Raw genomic sequence first — 19,658 nt, 5'->3', positions numbered from 1 at the left:
ATACCAAACACTATATACATCATGGTTTTCTTCCATAGAATATGGATATTCTGCTTTCACTCTCCAGTAGATTTGTACGCATAAACTGGTCGCAAAGGTGTCTATAGTCCACGCAACCAAAATATCTGTACATATTTTAGTGACCTGTGGTGTGTGTAACTTCTGTCTTATGCTCATTTGTATTTACATTTGTATGTATCCATAAGTCCCATGAATTGCATTTGTCTATTTACATTTACTGATTTATGCATGCGTTTGTGACACCCTTAAAAACATATAAAATATTGGGAGGCATGTAGAAGTATGTTTTATATACCCTTCTCGTTTCAAACCACTGCTTTGCATATGTTGTGGACCCTAAAAATAAAATAATCAAAAGCGGTCACATACCTACACTACAACCATAGTGAACATATGTTGTGTAAAATTTATAAAAGAAAAAAAAAGAAGATATTACTTGTAAGTATTTAGTTGTACATGGTATGGCTTTCCACTGATGCTGGTACTTAGCATGTCAGGAATGAGTTAAAGCTGCTTAATACAAGAGAAGAAGGGGGAGGAGGTGTCACACTTCCCAACCCCCTCCCCCTCCTGTGTGCTCACAGAAGCTGCCTGCATACTCCAGAGCTTCAAGCTGGGTGGATATATGTACGAGATGGGTATACAGCAGACTCCTCTCTGTACACCATATGGCTGATTAACTTGCACTGCTGCTGCATGAAACCAAACCTGTCCTTTCCACAGTGACTATAAATAGATGTGGCATGGGGCAGAAAGAGGCCTCTATTGGAGGCCACAAAGTGCCCCTACAGTAATTGTTTATTGAAAAGATGAAGTCCACTGGATATATTCACATTAACCATTTGCTGTCTACAGTATTATATGAAGCAGCATTTTGCAGAATACAATGCACACATTAAACTCCATATGGAAGGAGTATTTCATTTGTGACATCTAATCATTGACCCCATTACTATAAACACAACAGATATGGCCAGAAATCATTAAGTTTTAAAGAGGACACTATAAAAAAACACTATCCAGTTCAGCTTGTTAAGACTGCTGTAGATATATTTAAGCAATCCTGTCATTCAGTATTACCCTCTAACCAACCATGCATGCCCTTGTAACACAACAAATAGTAAAAGATACACTGACATCTAGCACAATAATGTAAATTGTTGCAAGTAAAACTTCAGCCGGCCACAACAAGAGTCATCAAGTTGCGAAAACTGGCAACGAACTACCTAAGCATCATTCCTTTAAAATAGTCTTAAAATTATCAACAATAAGATTCTTCTTGGGCTTGTTGGAAAAGCTGCTGAACCAATTTGTGCAATCTCAGCGTGCCTACTTTGGCCATGTTGGAGTGTGGACAGTAGTAGTTTATCATTTTATATAATTTTAAAACAAAATGTTATTCAGAATTATTTCAATGCTGTTTCACTATTAGCTATAGAGCCTACAACCTATTTATTGTGCTTGGGACATATGAGAATAAAATAACCTATCCAGTGCAATTAATCACTGTGGTGGATTCAATGGCCTGCTACTCAACATCATCATCCTCAACATTTATTATATAGCGCCAGCAAATTCCAGAGATGCAACATAGTAATACTTCAAGTGTGGATTTCTGTTCAACACAATTATTTTGTCATAATATAAGAAAACTAACTTGAATGGGGAGAAGTCAGGCAAATCCAGTGTACTACAAAATATACTTAGGAAGAGCAAAGTGGTAGTGGTAATTTTGCAATACAAGAGAGAGAAGGGAAGTCTATTCAACTGAATGTTAGCTGAGGCATTACGACACTATTAAATAAGTGCGGAGGATCATGCACTCATAGTAGGAAGACAAGTTATTTTTAAATTTTAAAAAAAGATAGCCAATGGCCACCAATAGGTTAATACCTGGAGCCAGTTAACAGCTGGACCAATTAGGTCATGAAACAAAGGAAGACAGGAGATTGTCCCAGGTGACATGCAGAGTGCTTTAGACGGCTCCTCTAGGCCTGGTTGGCAGGCGATGGAATTGATTGTTAGATGGGTAATACAGCAAGGGACAGAAATAGCATTCACCTACAGAGGAAAGGAGGGGGGACACTGCAGCAGTCATGTGCAGGAGGTGGAAAGACAGCAGGCTATGTGCACTGCACACTTCTGTCCTTTGGTTACACTGTACAGCACTTGCGTTAGAAATACAGCAATATAAATTAAATGAATCCCGGAAAATGCTCATTCCTACCTTTTAATTTAAACCAAAAAAGTCGCATACAAAGAGTGAGTTAATGTAAAGTACAAAGAAAATTAATGGCGCCAAAAAAGAATCTAAACTAAAATTGTGTACTGTTGGGTTTCCTTTTTTATAGGACAAGAAAATTAACTACATAAGTTCAAAAGTAGAGAAGCGTATACCATAGAAGAGAGGAGTCACTGTCTATCACAGCTGTTAGGTGTATGTGTTTGCACGATTATCGTCTTTAAGTAGCATGTGAACTGTAAACACAATGAAGAGCAAGCGTTGAAGGGCCTATTTATAAGAGTGACTTTGTTAAAATAATTCTGACCCCTTTCATCACAGAACAAACCAAAGCTAGGAGAAAACCTAGCTCATGCATGTGTCACTTGTTTAAAAATAGAAACTAGCATCCTCTGGGGGAAACAGAGTGACACAGAGAGAAGAGGCGATGTAATATGAAAATGACTCGCCTCCATCCTCCAGCAGATGAGTGTACATGTGCTGGTGAAGAAAGCTATTACCGTCATTACTTATTTACATGGCGCCAACATTTTCTATAGCACTATACATCTGGAAGTAAAAAGAGGGACTTTTATTTAAACTAAGGTGGAAAATGACACAAACTACAATCAATAGCCAATGACTAGGCTTAGTGGGGTCATGCAGTAACATTTGTGTGGTTCCTTGGCTCCTGTAAGGCGACAGGTAGACAAAGGGTATAATTAACTCTTCAGATGGCAGAAAAAAAAACGAGCACCCCACAAATCCATTGTCTATTATAAAAGGTGAAATAATACAAAACAAAAAATCTTGTTTGTCACAGAGATCTTCCTCACCAAGTTCTTATTCATCATAATACATCATTTACTGTGTGAGCAGCTGCCAACTCCTGGTGTTTCAGACACACACTGTTTTGTTGTGCAATGTACTGATGGTGTAACTGCTGTGGCCATTGCTCTAATGCAAGGTTTGGCAGTCAGGTGTGTACATATTGTACTGCTGCCCATACTACTTCTGCAGGGTTTGGCACAGCACGATATGTGGTGGGGAAGGTCACGTTGTGGCTGCCCACTTTATAATGGGGTCTGCAACCACAAAGTCCACATTAGCCAAACAAATTGGTGAAAAATCCATGTATCAATCAGTTAAACTGCAGAACATTGTTGGCTCCTGACAGCTATTAAGTTGATTGAAACATGACCCGTGATTAGAGAAGTGACAAAACTAAAGCCTGATTCCCATCTCTAGATCTTGCTTTGAGTCCTCCCCTTATTACTTTCAAAAATAATTCTTTATCTAAATGAAAAATGGCCCAGGTACTTTAAGCTGCCCTGTGAGAGAGCAGAGTGTATGCCAAAAGACCAATTTAGTTTTTAGTTGTCAGCTTGAGAATGCACTGAAACAGAGGAACAAAAAGCACATTCTCTTTTGCTCAATAAATAGTGCACAAGGCAAAAAAAAACCACCCAACAACTCTGACTATTTTTTGCTTCTAAATGGTTGTGTTGACATAATCCAGTGTAAATGGACTGTAAAGGTATGCGTAACGCAAAGACTTAAAATAACTCTTGGAAATTTGAGGTATATTAAAATGGTATTAGAAATGATAAAGCATTGTTGATTATACAAGTGCCACACGGGAAGTGATCTTGGTGGCATCAAAATTCAGTGGAATGCTATTGATTTAGTGTGTTAGCAGAAATAGCAGCGAAGCTAGTAATACAGAAATATCCAACAACAGTCAACATGTAACAGAAAAAGGAATACCCATCTTTAGGGGCATATTCAATTGTTGGCGTTCTAGCCAAAAATCTTGCGGCACGTACTATTACTGTTATTACGGTAATAGTGTAGTGCGCGTAAATACCGTTATTACGGTAGTTTTCTCGCTGGATTTCAGCTCGCAGCTCCCTGAGCCGCGAGCTGAAATCCAGCTTACTATTACCGTAATAACAGTAATAGTTTTAATGCCGCGGGATAGTCAAACAATTGAATATGCCCCTAGAGTGTTAAACAACAACTAAGAAGCCAGGTCAAATGACAAAAGTTCGGCCATGTAAAAGAAAATAAACACTAATAGCAGCACAAATATACAATACCAAAATACAAGCAACTTAGCACAAACAACTAGCAAATACTAATATGAAATCGCTGTCTCCACTAAATATGAAAGCCAAGTTACACTGTATAGCACAGAATAATAAAGCACACAAGAATATTATCTCCTGTTACAAGTGCTAGGATAAACTGTTTTGCAATGCTTTGGTACTCTGTTGTATCAAGAGCCCCTGAAATGCAACATTAGCATAAATGGTCTTTAACCTTGTGATAGCCTTGTAGTAGGTTGTGGCAGAAATCAGTAACTTCTCAGCAGGGTCAAAATTGTGCTGCAAATATCTTTTCCCTGGTACATCTGGTCTGTCTCTTACGTGTACCTGCTCATTTACAGAAAGGCAGCATATGGCTGCACAGGGAGTCAGACTAATGGAAAGCCACACTCAGGTGCATTTACCCATATGCCTCAACAGACCTTGTGTAACCCGTGACCTCCTCTCACCCACAACGGGGAAAGTAATATTAGCAGCAACAGATAAAAGTAACATTTCATCTGGCTGAGGAGGCTTAGTAGTGCAAAGGAAAATACAAACTCATTGAGTATAAAATGGTATTTTACAACATTCACAAAATACATATGTAAAAGCTACCAAACCACAACATTATTTAAGGTGCCTGACTATACATAAACCTTTGCCATACAGTCAAAACTCCAAAAACGTATATTTCTGATTGCTACTTGTAGCTTCTTAAATGCAAAGCATCCTTTAGGTTGAACGAAGTTCAAAAATTAAAAGATCAGATAAAACTCACAAAAAAGAAATCTATAAGTGTCTGTTAATGTGAAAAATAGGTAAACTGCACCAATTCTACATTCACAAGCTCCTGACTGAAGGCTGCCATGATGGACTCCTCTCAAACTAGACAGAACTCTTGTTGCATTATGTGCTGTGTACAAAGAAAATTCCAGAAGAATGGATTTGTTCTACCATTTCTATTTTAGTAACAACCTTGTAAGTGAACAGCTAAAAAAAGGTTAAAAGTATTCAGCACAATATATCACTGCTTACATGACAATTTGCTTTCTTTTTAGTCATACAAAAAGTCAGTGATTTGTGTCATGGGATGGAACTTCTAAGAAATACCCAGTGACTAACAATGATTTCCTTGAGTAGACACTACGTTTCTGATAAGAAAGGAAATGTAATGGGGCACAGTTTACTGTAGCTGATCAAAACATTTTTTCCAGGCTTGGTTGCACTTGAAAGAGATGGTATTCAGTGTCCAGTGTTGAAAGTGTATCTCTACATGCACCACCTGTACAAGAGCTACAGGGGTTTGTTATTCATAAGCAGAGGACCACATAGTGATGTCAAAAGACTTAAAAAAACACTCCAGATAGGTTGAATATATACATCACACAATGTAGACAACTAAATATTACTATTTCGCATACCACAGATTTCACTAAAGGATGAAACAACACACTTATGCTTGTATATAACAACATAGTGCTTCCATTCACACTTACTCTGATTCACTGCCATGGTTGTGTCACAGCATTGCAGTGTTTTCATGCAGACATCCTGATGCAGTTTATGTGCTGTCATCTATTGGTGTAACTCACAGAATCACCCACTCAATATTTCCACTTGAAAGATAGCAGTATATATATATATATATATATATATATATATATATATATATATATATATATATATATATATATATATATATATATAATCTCCTTGTTTGTATGTGTCTGTCTGCATGTAGGGAGTTTAGACTGTAAGCTCTGCTCTGGTGCGGTAGAGACTCATGTGAATGAGAAACGTTCTCTGTTCTGTGAATTAGTGGGAGTTCTATAAATAAATAAATGATGATGATGTTATATATATTCTCCTGTGAAATTATGAAACCACTATTATCATCCCACTCTGGCTGGATCAGTTCCCAAAATCAAGATGCAGGGATAAGCTGGTTGTATTTTCTGGAATGGACATCATCAAATATACACTAGTAAAAACATGTGACCATATGATCCCAGCATGCTGAATGTATGCTTGCACAATACTGATCAGTCTCTGCTATTTCATTATCATCATCACCATTTATTTATATAGCGCCACTGATTCCGCAGCGCTGTACAGAAAATTCATTCACATCAGTCCCTGCTCCATTGAAGCTTACAGTCTAAATTGAGAGAGAGGAGAGAGGAGAGAGAGTCTACAGTCTAAATTCCCTAACAAACACACACATACACACAGACTAGGGTCAATTTGTTAGCAGCCAATTAATCTACCAGTATGTTTTTGGAGTGTGGGAGGAAACCGGAGCACCCGGAGGAAACCCACGCAAAAACGGGGTGAACATACAAACTCCACACAGATAAGGCCATGGTCGGGAATTGAACTCATGACCCCAGCACTGTAAGGCAGAAGTGCTAACCACTTAGCCACTGTGCTGCCCATATCAAGGATGCAATGTATGCAGAATTCACAAGACAGGATAATACAATATCTATCTATCTCTCTATCTTCATTCCGGGACCAATTTCTTTAGTCTAAGCAGCTATGTGACCTTCAGCATGGACAGTCCGATGGATACCGCTCTCCATGCACACAATTGCACCTAGACATAGCAACAATGACAATATTAATTTACAGAGGGTCAATTTATCTAATAAGCAAACAAGACTGTAAGCTAAATTTGCACTTACTCTACAAGTCTATTAAAGTATCTATTTTTCAAATTAAATGTTATTCACCTTATGGAATGTTGTGTAATTGAAAAAAAAACATTAAAGAATTTAACAAAACAACAAGAGAAACAAACAGGAGGTGTATTTATATAATTTTGGCAGCAAACTCAAATATAAGATACTGAAAGACACTTTCAACCTCACATTTTCTGATGCTCTATGCCAAGTTATCAATACATCCCTATGGGACCAGCTTCACTGTCTAAAAGTCGCATGTGTAACTAGTCCAATGGTTACAATGGTGCTACTAGCCACACCTTGTGTACCACCTTAATTTTATAGTATATAAAAAGCCATGGATATCTGCAAACAAAATGAGTGATGGTAGAAAAAATATAAACCTTTGCACACATGTAAAATTTATTATTTTATTTATTATTTTCACAACTTATTCGCCATATGTCCTTACAGCCTTCAATCTATGATATTTATTCTGCACTAAACTTACAACCCTTCTGCTAGAAAAATAATCCTTGTATCCACCAGCCATTATCCCTCTATTGCAGTTGTTATAAAATGCTGACACATTTTTATTTGTACTCAACTAAAGGCTGGGCAGCTTCCTGTATCATACTCTGCAGCTTGAGGTTAAATGAAGTACAAGAAGTGTTACAGCATCATTAAAAGCTGGGTAATACAGTAGGACGTCTATTATGCCTAATGTAAATTACTCCTGTATTCAATTATTACAATGACAAATTAAGAACCAGAAGACAAAGTGAAATTATTTGGATACATTAAGTATAACTTTCATAAGTATGATATTTTTAGAACATACTGCTACAGATTTATACAAACTTCAAACAAGCAATGCACAATCAGGAATAGGTACCAGTAATGGACGCAAAGACAATTTTCTTCTTTGTACTGTAAATTTTCTCCTCTGGAGACTAAAAGTATTTGAACAGCACCACACACCCATAGAACGACAAAAAAAAATTCAGAAAAGGATAAGGACTCAGACATTGTGGGGTTCAGCCCCATTGATATGCCAATTTGTAACACAGTAAAAAGAATTGTAGACAGGTTCTATTCAGCTATGGTCACATTAAAGAACCCAATTTCTATGAGACAATAATCTCATCACAGTGGGAAAACACAGAACAGCAGGAAGATCTCAGTAAGCACAGATAACTGGTGGGGGCAGGGCAGAGAAACTCCCACTAATTCTAACCTCTGGCAAAGGTTTTTAACACTGTCTTTTTAACCTTAGACACTGTCACAGAACAAAGTTAGCTAAATGCTATGCATATAACTTTGCTCAGTAGAGTTCCTGCATAAGCCAAACAAACGCTTCTATAAAAAAAAAGGACAGACAATTAAGGGGTTAACCTCATAATGATGTCAGTGAGATGATATATGAAAAGATTGAAGCCAGCATCTTAAACTGCAAGGTTTTTAAAGTGAGGAGTTCTAAAACATCTGGATTTGAACTCAAAGCTTAAGTAGGGTTTGAGCTAAAAAGTCCTATACATCATTAGCACTGTTTCAGCAGGTTTCAGCAAGTCATAACTTTGGTCCCTCAATATCCCACTGAAAAATGTACCTAAAATCAGTAGTTGAAGTATACCGCCACTTCTACTACTGCCTTAATTGTAAAACCAAATAAATTCCATTACATTTTCCATACCGTCACTTCAAAATTTCCACTTAAGCCACTGCCTAAACCAATAACATACACCTGTCACACTGACCTTAAATTTGTTTACAGTGAATAAAAATAAAGCCAGATTTCAGTTTGTCAGTAGAATAAAAAAAGAACCAATAAAAAGCTATTATCCTCAGAATGCCACTGTTATACACAGAAGTACTAGGAGAGTTTTTTTAAAGGGCTGTAAATCTATTACTTACAATTCCTGATCCTCATTCTCTTCTACATTTTGTACGCATTGTCATTTTTGCAGAAAATGTATTATGTTATTTTATTTATTGGTAATAAAATAATAACCCCACTGTTTGTTCATCCTTACTAAAGTGAAAAAGATAAGAGACAGTTGTGTCTCCACTCTGCAGACGCAATAAAGCTATAAGCTTCCCTCCAAGCAAACTTCACAACAGTTAAGGGGGAATTATCCACTCCTGTTGTGTTTTTTTTTTTTACACAAACCTCAAAAGGCATCAGAGTATGTGACTGAATAGCAGTGGCACCCCTTCAAACAGATGTTGTCATGCTGATGACCACCTCTCTTAAAATTCTCAAGTTACTATGCAAATCCTAATTAAAGTTTTGTTTGCTAGAGTATTACCTTTGCACCCTAGCATCATAGATACAACGTAGGTCAGGGTCCAAAGCTTTGTTGCCATTTGTATGGCGGCACTGCCAACTGTGTATCCCTACATATGGAATCTATTGGAAGTCCGGCACTGAAGTCAGGACCCATACCATTTAGTTCAACTCCTGGCAGATCTCAATTTATAAGTCTGATGTTGTCTGCTGAAAAGCAATCACAGGTAGAAGAAAAGTTGAAAAATATGAAATCATTAACTTCCTCAGGCATTCAGTAAACTATATGTATTTGTATACATATAGTTTACTGTGGAATTAGTGGTGCTACATGAATAGCTGCTGCTGCTGATATAGATACCAAACAATTATTATATTTTGGAGTGTGACTTTGCTTTAGAAATGATTATTCCTTGCAAACCCAACAAAGCAAAAAAATTGATCTGGTCATTCAGTCGCAAACCACCTCTGGTTATGAAGGGGTTAAAGCAGCTGATAAGTACAAGGGATATTTAAAGGGAAACATTAGCATTATTGCATAGCTTGTGTTATAAGAAAGATTCAACTTTATCCATTATCTGGAACTATTAGAACTCATACTCAAACACAGATGTGATGCTACAGACTGCAAATACACAGCTGGGCTTTTAAACTTAAAGTTCCGGAAGTAGCATTGCACATCAGTACTTGTCAGAATCTGGAATATTATTTATTAAAAAGCAATGGTTGATTGCTCCACACTAGAGCTAGAAGCCTGCCCCAAAACCTTGAGCTGGATCATGTGTGATCAGTTTTCTTAATTATGCTCCAGAGCTAGAGTGGCGCTGGAGCTGGGATACTGAAGCAGAGCTGAAGTTAGAATAAAGCAGGGTTTTGGAATTATGTAGCATTAGACTAATATTTATAGCAATCCATTAACAATGATTACACAATTCCATTAAATATACTATATTTACTTAACAAGGACACAAATTAAAACAAATAAGAACTCAGTTTATTAATAGCTCTGAAGATGAAGCTTGTGAAAAGTAGCTGGAAAGCAGTGTGGCGCTGGAGTAGGTGTTACTGAGCAGTCTGGAGCGGAGTTTGTCTTTACTCTAGTATCAAAGCTAGGGGGTAATGGTAGAAGCCCAAAGCTGAAACTTTTAAACCTGGAGCAATGCCAATGCTATGCTTAATCTGCAAAGAACATTTCATACATACACATATAACAACTTACCTAAATGTGTGTGCATAGAAAGGGTCAATAAAAATTCTGCAGTTCACTGTTATATGTATACAAATATACCTCTAAGTTGTGGTTTCCCATAACTTGGAGCCATGGCACTCCCTTACATATGAGCTGATGGCAGAACAAGTCAAAAAGTGAAAGGTGAGTTGAGAGGGGATGAGAGGGAGGAACACAAATCCTAATCTGCACCAAAACAGAGGCACAAAAACATTATGCCTATTTTGAAACCAGAAAAAAAACCTATTTCTAAACTTTTCTAATTCTTCATTAATCTGTAAAGAAAATAGTACAAACCGTTCTTTGTAAAGTGACCAAGTCAATATTCATTAGAAACACATCTATGATATCATAAACAAGAAACATATTAGAAGTCACCTAGACGTTTCATGTATACAAAGCATTCACCATGGGCATTAATGTGGACAGAGAAGACTAAAGTGACTTATAACAACATTATGATATATCAACCATATAATATTGTTTTTAAGACTACAAAAGGATTTATTATGGACATATCCATGATGTTGGTACTAACAAAAAGCTAAAAGTCAAAAATAGGATCCAAAGTGGTAGTAAATATAGTAAAAGTCAGCTGATGTGCACTTTTTTCCAATATACACTAATATAGAAGAAATATCTGAACCAATGTAATATAGAAAAACTGACTTAAGACTGTGAATTTGAAATAATTGTATATTAGTGGACCGGAGTGCTCTATTTTTAAGTTGTACCTATATAAGCTGCTGGAAGAGCACCCCCTTCAAGTACTTTTCCAATGATTATTTGTGCGATTACAGTAAAGAGGAGGGTCCTGCACCTTGTGTGGAATCATACACACACTTTCATTTACCGTGAAGTCCCAGTTAACTGAAACTTTTGTTTCCTCTGCGAATTAAGACACATTTGTTTCTGTCAGTCCATCTGTAAACACCACATAGTGGTCATGAGCTGTGGCATATGAAGAAAGGTATGGGTAGACACACTGATATATATCCATTGGCAAGATAGTTCAAACACACATCTCTCCCATCACATAGATAAAGGCAGAGTATTTATCTGCTACCTGTCATTAATATTTGTCAGCTATATTTATGCAAACCACTTGAAAGACCAGAGCCCAGTATTTATCTGGTTTACTGCTAAATGCTGACAGGCAGAAATTAACAACTCTGGAGGTGGTACAGTGCTCTCTGATGATGCACATGAATTGTCATTACGTACAATAGCAACATCCAGATACAGACTCCAAGCCAATAGGAGTTCAGCTTTGTACATCAATGAAAATCCATTTATCTTTATCGTTCCCATTCCCCAACCCACACTGAAAATCACACAGGTAGAAGCAGGAACCTTGTCAACAGTCACAGGTGGCAGCCCACCAAAATAATAACACAGAGGAGACCCAAGAAAAATACCTTCTGAAACCATAATTAGATTGCAAGCTGCTCAGAACAGAAGTACAATCCCACTTCAAGTTTTAGCACTTAAGTATGTAAATGTGTAAAGTCAACAGACAAAAGCATCAATATGAAATCACACTACATTACATGGTGTTAAACAAAGGCCCATGTTTTGCCATTATGTTGGCTGTGGCAAATAAAACAAATAAACATTCTGAAAAAGCCCTGGATCAGTGAGTTGTGTACAGGAATCATGTTGGGTCATTACAAACATTCAATATCACAATAAATCTTGTTTATTTGTGGAAGTAGTGAACACAATATAATAACCTAGGTAAATGAGAATGTAAAAGAAAAGATGTAAAAACAGAGATAAAATGGGAACAGCTGCCACAAACCACTCACAATCCTCTCCTGCAGCTATTTGTTAGCATAGGTACAGTACACTTGCACTCCCCCGTGCTCATTACCTCGGCACTAGAGAGGCCTGGTAGGTGCTGCAGTTTACTGTTAAGGGGGTTAGCACCGCCTTCCAGAACCCTTACCATAGCATCATGTAGCCATGCACTGCAACTCTCCACCCACAATGCTCAATTTAAAAATGCATACAGTCTATACACAACAGATTCAAAGTCTATCCTCCACCTCACTCTCCCATCTTCCTACACCCCCCCACCCCACTAAAAGAGAGCTACTTACCCACAAGTTTATTCAAACCAGTCCTGCGGCTCGCTACCCCCCACCCCTTCGCTCCTCCTGTGTGCCCCTCGCTGTCTCTTCTGTTGCAGAGGGGGCACCACATATGTCTCAAAGCACTTCCAGGCAATGCAGCCTCCCGGTGCAGAACAAAAGCCAGGCAGACTCAAGTCTTTAAATTCAGCACAAGGCAGTCAGCAGCTACCCTCATGCTGTCTCTCTCTTCCCTCCCCTCTAAGGACACCCTGCTCAGTTTCTCTCTCTCTCTTCTGCCTGTCCAGCTACTGCACAACACTCATCAATTATTAATTGCTTGTCTCCAGATTTCCAGGCAAAACCAATAACAGATGGGCTCCCTGCTAATGGCTCAGTGTGTACCAGCCAACTGGCTGTGTGTGTTTCCAGCCTCCAGAGACAATGAAGAGAATCAGGTTAAGCCTCCTAACTTCACACATGCCCAGGCAGACACAATGTAGTCCCCTAGTGCAGTACTGCAGTCGGAGACCGGCTGAGAAAGCCATCAGCCAGGCTGGGGAAGGAAGACGAATTTGAACGGGGGTTTTGTCTCACCTCAGTACCATGCGGCAGGATTATTCAAGCCTTCCCTTTCCACACTCTGTCTAGAGAGCTTGCTGTTTGCTGTTACACACACATACACCACACAGTAACCATACACACACATTCACACTCAGGCAGCCTCAGTCATTTGCCAGAAGGCAGAGAAGAGACAGAGGAGGAGGAGGAGGAGGGGGGTGTAGTGGGAGAGAAAGGGAGGAAAGAAAAAAAGCCTAGCAGCTCACATTACAAAACTTACACTGAGGGGAGGTGCTAGGCACTATCCTTTAACCCCTTCACTTGCAGAGGCCACTGTGGGGTGTGTGGCTATAAGCCAACCAGCTAAGGAACACACAACCCACTTCCCTGATATTGCACAGGCAATACCAACATGACTGCATTTTTTTTTTAACAAGCTTTAATAGAAAAGAAAATGGTGGTATCTGACAACCCCTCCCTCCACTTTGCTTACTCCTCCCTTATCTTAGGATACCACTGACTGCAGCTGTATTGGACATACTAAGTACCATTCAGTACATGGTGGCAAGGACCACACTCATTCACTCCAAATGCTTTTCTGTATTCACACTGCAGCCAGTTAGTCTGGGAAAGACATACATATGAGGCTAAATAGCACATCATCACTGATCTCTTAAATCCACTTCAACATTTTTTTCCAACAAGTGTAAAACATGTTTTTAAAGTGCAGCAATGATATATACATTTTTTAATCGACGCACGCCTAGATTCTCAAACAATTCTGTTCAGAGTTGGGATATACCACACGGACTGACCACCATGTGGATTAACCAAAGACAGTCATCTTTATAGATAGGATAGTCACTCCTTACCGAAAATTATAGGAATATTAGTAGTCACTGAGGAGTTCTGTAGTCACATAATAGGCTATTTTGATATATGTCACAGAAACCCGAGATGACCTCTTTTAACCATAATAATTTAAGTAGTGGTATTTTATTCCTTCTAATACACAAAAGGGGGACTTAATTCAATGCAAAGTCCTTTCAGAGCTTCACGCAATGTTCACCTTTACGCACTTCCGGGTATTACGGAGAGTAAAATATAGCTCCAACGGGACTTCTCTAGTAATTGAATCCCCCATTATTATTCCTTATAATACACAAGATTTCCTATTGGACATTAAAGTCATGACATCAGAATGCAATGATTATAAGCAATGAAATCAGAAATCACTGTTTATACAGATAGAGTTTAAAAGGCCCTTTCTCTATTGTATTACCGGTTTAGTTTAAGGTCTGCATTTGTTATTTAAATGAATGCAATTCACTACATTTTCAGTGCAGTTAGGTGAAACCACCAGAAAACATAACCAGCTCTGTTACCCTACGTGCCCCACCACCCAATAGACATTCAGTCTGTCCCATATCAATATATAACTTTTACAATGCTAGTCCACTCCATGTGCGCACACAGATCAATCTGTGGATATTTAAACTGGTAGAGTTACAATTGTGGTAGTCAGATTTCTGAATACTTGTATACAAGGGTCCATGGGCATTTATCAGTTTTCTGTAATACATTGAAACACAGGTAGTTATTTAATGCATGTACAATGTACTATACAAACCAGTCTTATAAATGACTTGGGATTGAAAGCACAGCACACCAGTCTATATGGTGTGCTAATGGTCAAGGGAAAGGAATCTCAGTCTTTAGAATGAATTGTTCTTTATTGGAGGTGGGAGTGGGAGGTTTCGGACATGAATTAGACTAGAAAGAATAGACTGTAATAAACAGAAGCAGGACTTGAAAAAGATAACATAATTGCTAGGCTCAACTTCCATATAGGTCTATAAGCAAACAACTGTGCATTTAGATTAATTATTTTAGTTACAACAGTTTCCAGAGTCCATAACTTTTGCTTCTTGACAAACATCAGCATAAAATTGTAAACACCGCAGTTTTCAAATTAGAGAACTATTTGTAAATGCAATATTTCCTTTTCGCTGGTCAAGTAAGAGAGGAAGAGGTATGTATGTGGTTGTGTGTGTTGTCTGAACTAATTGGTTTTAAAAGTAGAGACACATTTTGTTTTGCTGTATTAAAACTTGTTTACATTTTTATCGAAGTATAAACCAATCTCTTGTGATTGTTCTGGACGACTGACTATCCCCCCCAGCGGCATTATATTTACCATTACACTAAGACAAAAGGCAGCTAAAATAGCGGCTAATCCCTTTCAGCTTTCAAGGCCAGTACTATATATTTGTATTGCACAAATGGTTGAAAAAAAATAAATAAAAAGACAACAAAGTATAAAATTAGTAAATCAACTAACTACTTTTATATTGTCAGGACGCTACCTATACATGTATATGTTTATATATTCAGGTAAGTTGGGAATTGCTTAATAATTTGCCTTAATATGACCATCCCCAATACAGCGTTTCATACACAAAGCTGCAGAGAACTGCACACAGCTGTTTAATAACAGCTCCCTCCAGTGGTTACAGAAAATGTTGCAGCTTACATTTATATAAAACAGGCTAAATTACAATAATTACATAGTGTAAAAAGGAATCACATAAAACAACTACTGGATGTCACTATATATATATATATATATATATATATATATATATATATATATATATCGATATAGAGAGAGAGAGACAACGTGAACACAAGTATGATTGAACAGTAGTTGACTTCTCCATAACATTCAATAATTATATCTTTTGTTTTTATACAATGCAGTGCAAATGGATGAAATTATTTTTTCCTGTAAGCAGATGTCAACATTGATTCCTTCAAATGCTGTCTGCACACACAACAAACTGTGTGCCCATGAATGAAAGTATGTAACTTGTTCCTATGTACAGATTTATTCTTCAGAGTCTGAAGATAATAAAAATAATTTAAAAATAAATGTATTTGTGCCTATAGCATGAGGAGTGTGAAGCTAGGAATTGATCTTGCTCACACAAACCTAGACTGAGAAAATCTCTGCAATCTGTACAGTGGCATACTAAACAAAAGGATAAATGAAACAGAAATGTTCTTCTTCAAAGTTCATTAAAGGAAATATAGAATTTAAACTCAAAACCCTACATTTAGGTTATCTAGAAACATACACATGTGAGTATATAAAATTTCCATACCTTCACCGAAGTTACAATAAGTAATAACTACAAATTTCCATTTTACTGCCAACACTTCTACCCCAGTTCCTAAAGGGTCTCTTAAATAGTCAGATGAGGAGGTTTCCATAGAACAAACATGGCATCAATATCAGCAGTTCTTAAAAACTAAAGATTTACATACATATTGTAGTACATTCACAGAGTTATGTCCGTCTTGTACTTTAGAGACTGCAAAATTATTTAAGATTAAGCAAAAGTAACAAACCTCTATATACACTTGGAAATCGTTATTGAAGCAATTTACTTTAGCTATAGTTTTTGCTTAAATAAAAAGTGTTCTCCCTTGGTCAGCTATACTACTAGACATATAGCAGGGATTTTACATTTAATATAATTTGGTATCCATTAATTCAATATAATTTAATCTTGTATAAATGTAGCTAGTGTCGTGTTAAGGACTTCATAATGTTTGCACCTAGGCATTCTCCTAAACTGAATGACGATTATAACGAATATTGAAATCTCAATGCCTGACTTGTCTGTGATTTGTACCACCACCTAAAAGAATTTTATCCAACAACCTAGTGCTTTTTTACTTTCTGCTGTTGGATTCCACTCTTGGGAGACTTGTTCACTGTGCGCATGTACAGCTGAGGTTAGTTAATGCAGAGGTAGAGACAACTAAACATGCATGTAATGAGTAAGCTGAAAGCTGGTTTATCCGGTTCTGGCTCAGATGATCTACATCCCTCTGACAACTCCAGCACATCAAGAGTTCCAGGATAGAGTTAAGACCGTCCCCATTAATACCATAGGCAACGCCTCTGGCTATACAACTTTTTTTTATGTAACTCAATTAAGTTAATGATTTTACAACCAAATTGCATAAACTACTCGGCAAAGAAGTTAAACATTTTTTTTCCTAGCAATCAAACGCTCAGTGGAATACAAAAACAGCCATAGAAAAGGCATAAACCTCAAGTACAATGCATTAAAAGTTCTCACACCATCACAGATAAATATGATTGGCAAGTACCACTTATAGTCTATAAAAAAAAACGTCATACTGGATATTGACTAGTGTTGTCAGTTCAATTACAACAGCTTAGTGTGGATTACTGTGTACTAGAGCTATATCCATCCTTGATAATGTTTTTTTTATAGATAAACACATACAAGGATGTAAAATTACAAGCCGCAACCATCTGAAACAGCTTTATCACAAAGACGGCAAGGTGCTGCCCATGATGATTGTCCTACCCCCATACACATTTTAATTAGATGCACAATATGCTTACATAGTTACATAGTTGATGAGGTTGAAAAAAGACACCAGTCCATCAAGTTCAACCTATTTTGGATCTCCTGCGATCCTGCACTTATATTTGTAATTAATCCAGAGTAGGCAACCGCCCATTTGTTTCAATTTTGAAAATCCCCCCCAGACTCAATATTGCAATCCAATTTTTACCCTATATCCACTACTATCCTTTATTTTAAATTAACGGTCGTATCCCTGGATACACCTTTCCGCTAAAAATTTGTCTAACCCTTTCTTGAACATATCTATTGAATCTGCCATCACAACCTTCCCTGGCAATGAATTCCATATCTTGACTGCCCTTACTGTAAAGAACCCCTTCCTTTGCTGTTTGTGAAATTTCCTCTCCTCTAACCTTAGGGGATGACCACGTGTCCTGTGTATGGTCCTTGGGGTAAAAAGTTCCCATGAAAGCTCTCTGTATTGACCCCTAATGTATTTGTACATAGTAATCATATCTCCCCTTAGACGCCTCTTTTCTAAAGTAAACATGCCTAAACTGGCTAACCTTTCCTCATAACTTAATGACTCCATACCCTTTATCAATTTTGTCGCCCTTCTCTGAACCCTTTCTAGTTCCAAATTATCTTTTTTATAGAGTGGTGCCCAGAACTGTACTGCATATTCAAGATGAGGTCTTACCAATGATTTATACAGTGGCAAAATTACACTGTCTTCCCTTGCATCTATGCCCCTTTTTATGCATGCCAATACTTTGTTTGCCCTTGCAGCTGCTGCTTGACATTGAGCACTATTGCTAAGTCTACTGTCTACGAGCACTCCCAAATCCTTTTCCATTATAGATTCTCCCAAATTAATTCCATTTAATTTATAGATTGCGTTCTTGTTTTTGATCCCTGAATGCATAACCTTACATTTATCTGTGTTAAACCTCATATTCCATTTAGCCGCCCAATCCTCCAGTTTATTTAAGTCTCTCTGTAGAGAAGCTACATCTTGCTCTGATTTTATTACCTTACAGAGTTTAGTGTCATCTGCAAAAATAGAAACTTTACTCTCTAAACCATCACCAAGGTCATTAATAAATATATTAAAAAGGAGTGGTCCCAGCACGGAACCTTGAGGAACTCCACTTAAGACCTTTGACCAATTAGAAAATGTTCCATTTATCACAACTCTCTGTTCCCTATTCTCTAACCAGTTTTCGATCCAAGTACAAATTTTGATTTCTAGACCCAGTTCCCTTATTTTGTAAACCAACCTCTTGTGTGGCACTGTATCAAAGGCCTTTTCAAAATCTAAGTAGACCACATCTACTGTCCTGCCCTGGTCTAAGTTCCCACTAACTTCCTCGTAGAAACTAATTAGATTAGTTTGACATGACCTATCCCTCACAAATCCATGTTGATTCCCACTAATAATTTTATTGCGTACCAAGTAATCCTGAATACTGTCCCTTAAAATACCTTCCAGTAGTTTCCCCACTATTGATGTCAGGCTTACAGGTCTATAATTCTCTGGTTGTGATCTCGTCCCCTTTTTAAACAACGGCACCACATCTGCTATTCGCCAATCCCTTGGTACTGAGCCTGATGAGATTGAATCTCTGAAAATTAAGAATAGCGGTCTAGCTATTTCCGAGTTTAATTCCATAAGGACCCTTGGGTGTATGCCATCTGGACCTGGAGCTTTATTTATCTTAATATTCTTCAGTCGCCTTTGGACTTCTTCTTCTGACAACCAAGTATTAATTAATGGCATGGTTTCATTTCCATTTTTATGTATTACTCCTGCCATTTGTTCCTCTCTGGTAAATACTGAAGAAAAGAACGTGTTTAATATCTCTGCTTTTTCCTTAGTATCATTTATCAATTCACCCATCTCACTTCTTAGTGGTCCTATATTATCTTTTTTAATCCTTTTGCCATTTATATACTTAAAAAACTTTTTGGGGTTTGTCTTACTTTCTTTTGCAACGTGCCTTTCATTTTCTAATTTAGCCAATCTAATTTCCTTTTTGCATGTTTTATTACATTCCTTGTACCTATGGAAGGACTCCTCTGACCCTTCAGACTTAAACAATTTAA

General features: G+C 37.5%; 1 protein-coding gene across 15 annotated transcripts in view; it reads right to left on the bottom strand.

The window, feature by feature from the left end:
- The window catches only part of ZMIZ1 (zinc finger MIZ-type containing 1), a 292,396-nt gene that overhangs the window by 28,359 nt on the left and 244,379 nt on the right, over window positions 1–19,658 (bottom strand). Inside the window, exon 1 of one of the 15 annotated variants that reach the window (XM_075217121.1) lies at window positions 13,180–13,321. The exons of 13 other annotated variants lie outside the window; for them this stretch is intronic. Coding sequence is in view for 1 of the 2 variants with exons in the window: in XM_075217120.1 (XP_075073221.1) it covers window positions 12,613–12,715 (103 nt within the window). In the remaining variant the exon portion in view is untranslated. Of the gene's footprint in view, window positions 1–12,612; window positions 12,961–13,179; window positions 13,322–19,658 lie in introns of those variants that run through there. One more of the 15 variants, XM_075217120.1, reaches the window with a different exon arrangement.

The sequence above is a fragment of the Mixophyes fleayi genome, chromosome 6 (genome assembly GCF_038048845.1).
Source record: "Mixophyes fleayi isolate aMixFle1 chromosome 6, aMixFle1.hap1, whole genome shotgun sequence".
NCBI classification, from domain to species: Eukaryota; Metazoa; Chordata; class Amphibia; order Anura; family Limnodynastidae; genus Mixophyes; species Mixophyes fleayi.
Note: the sequence above shows the minus strand (reverse complement) of the source record. Positions and strands in the feature narration are given on the sequence as shown.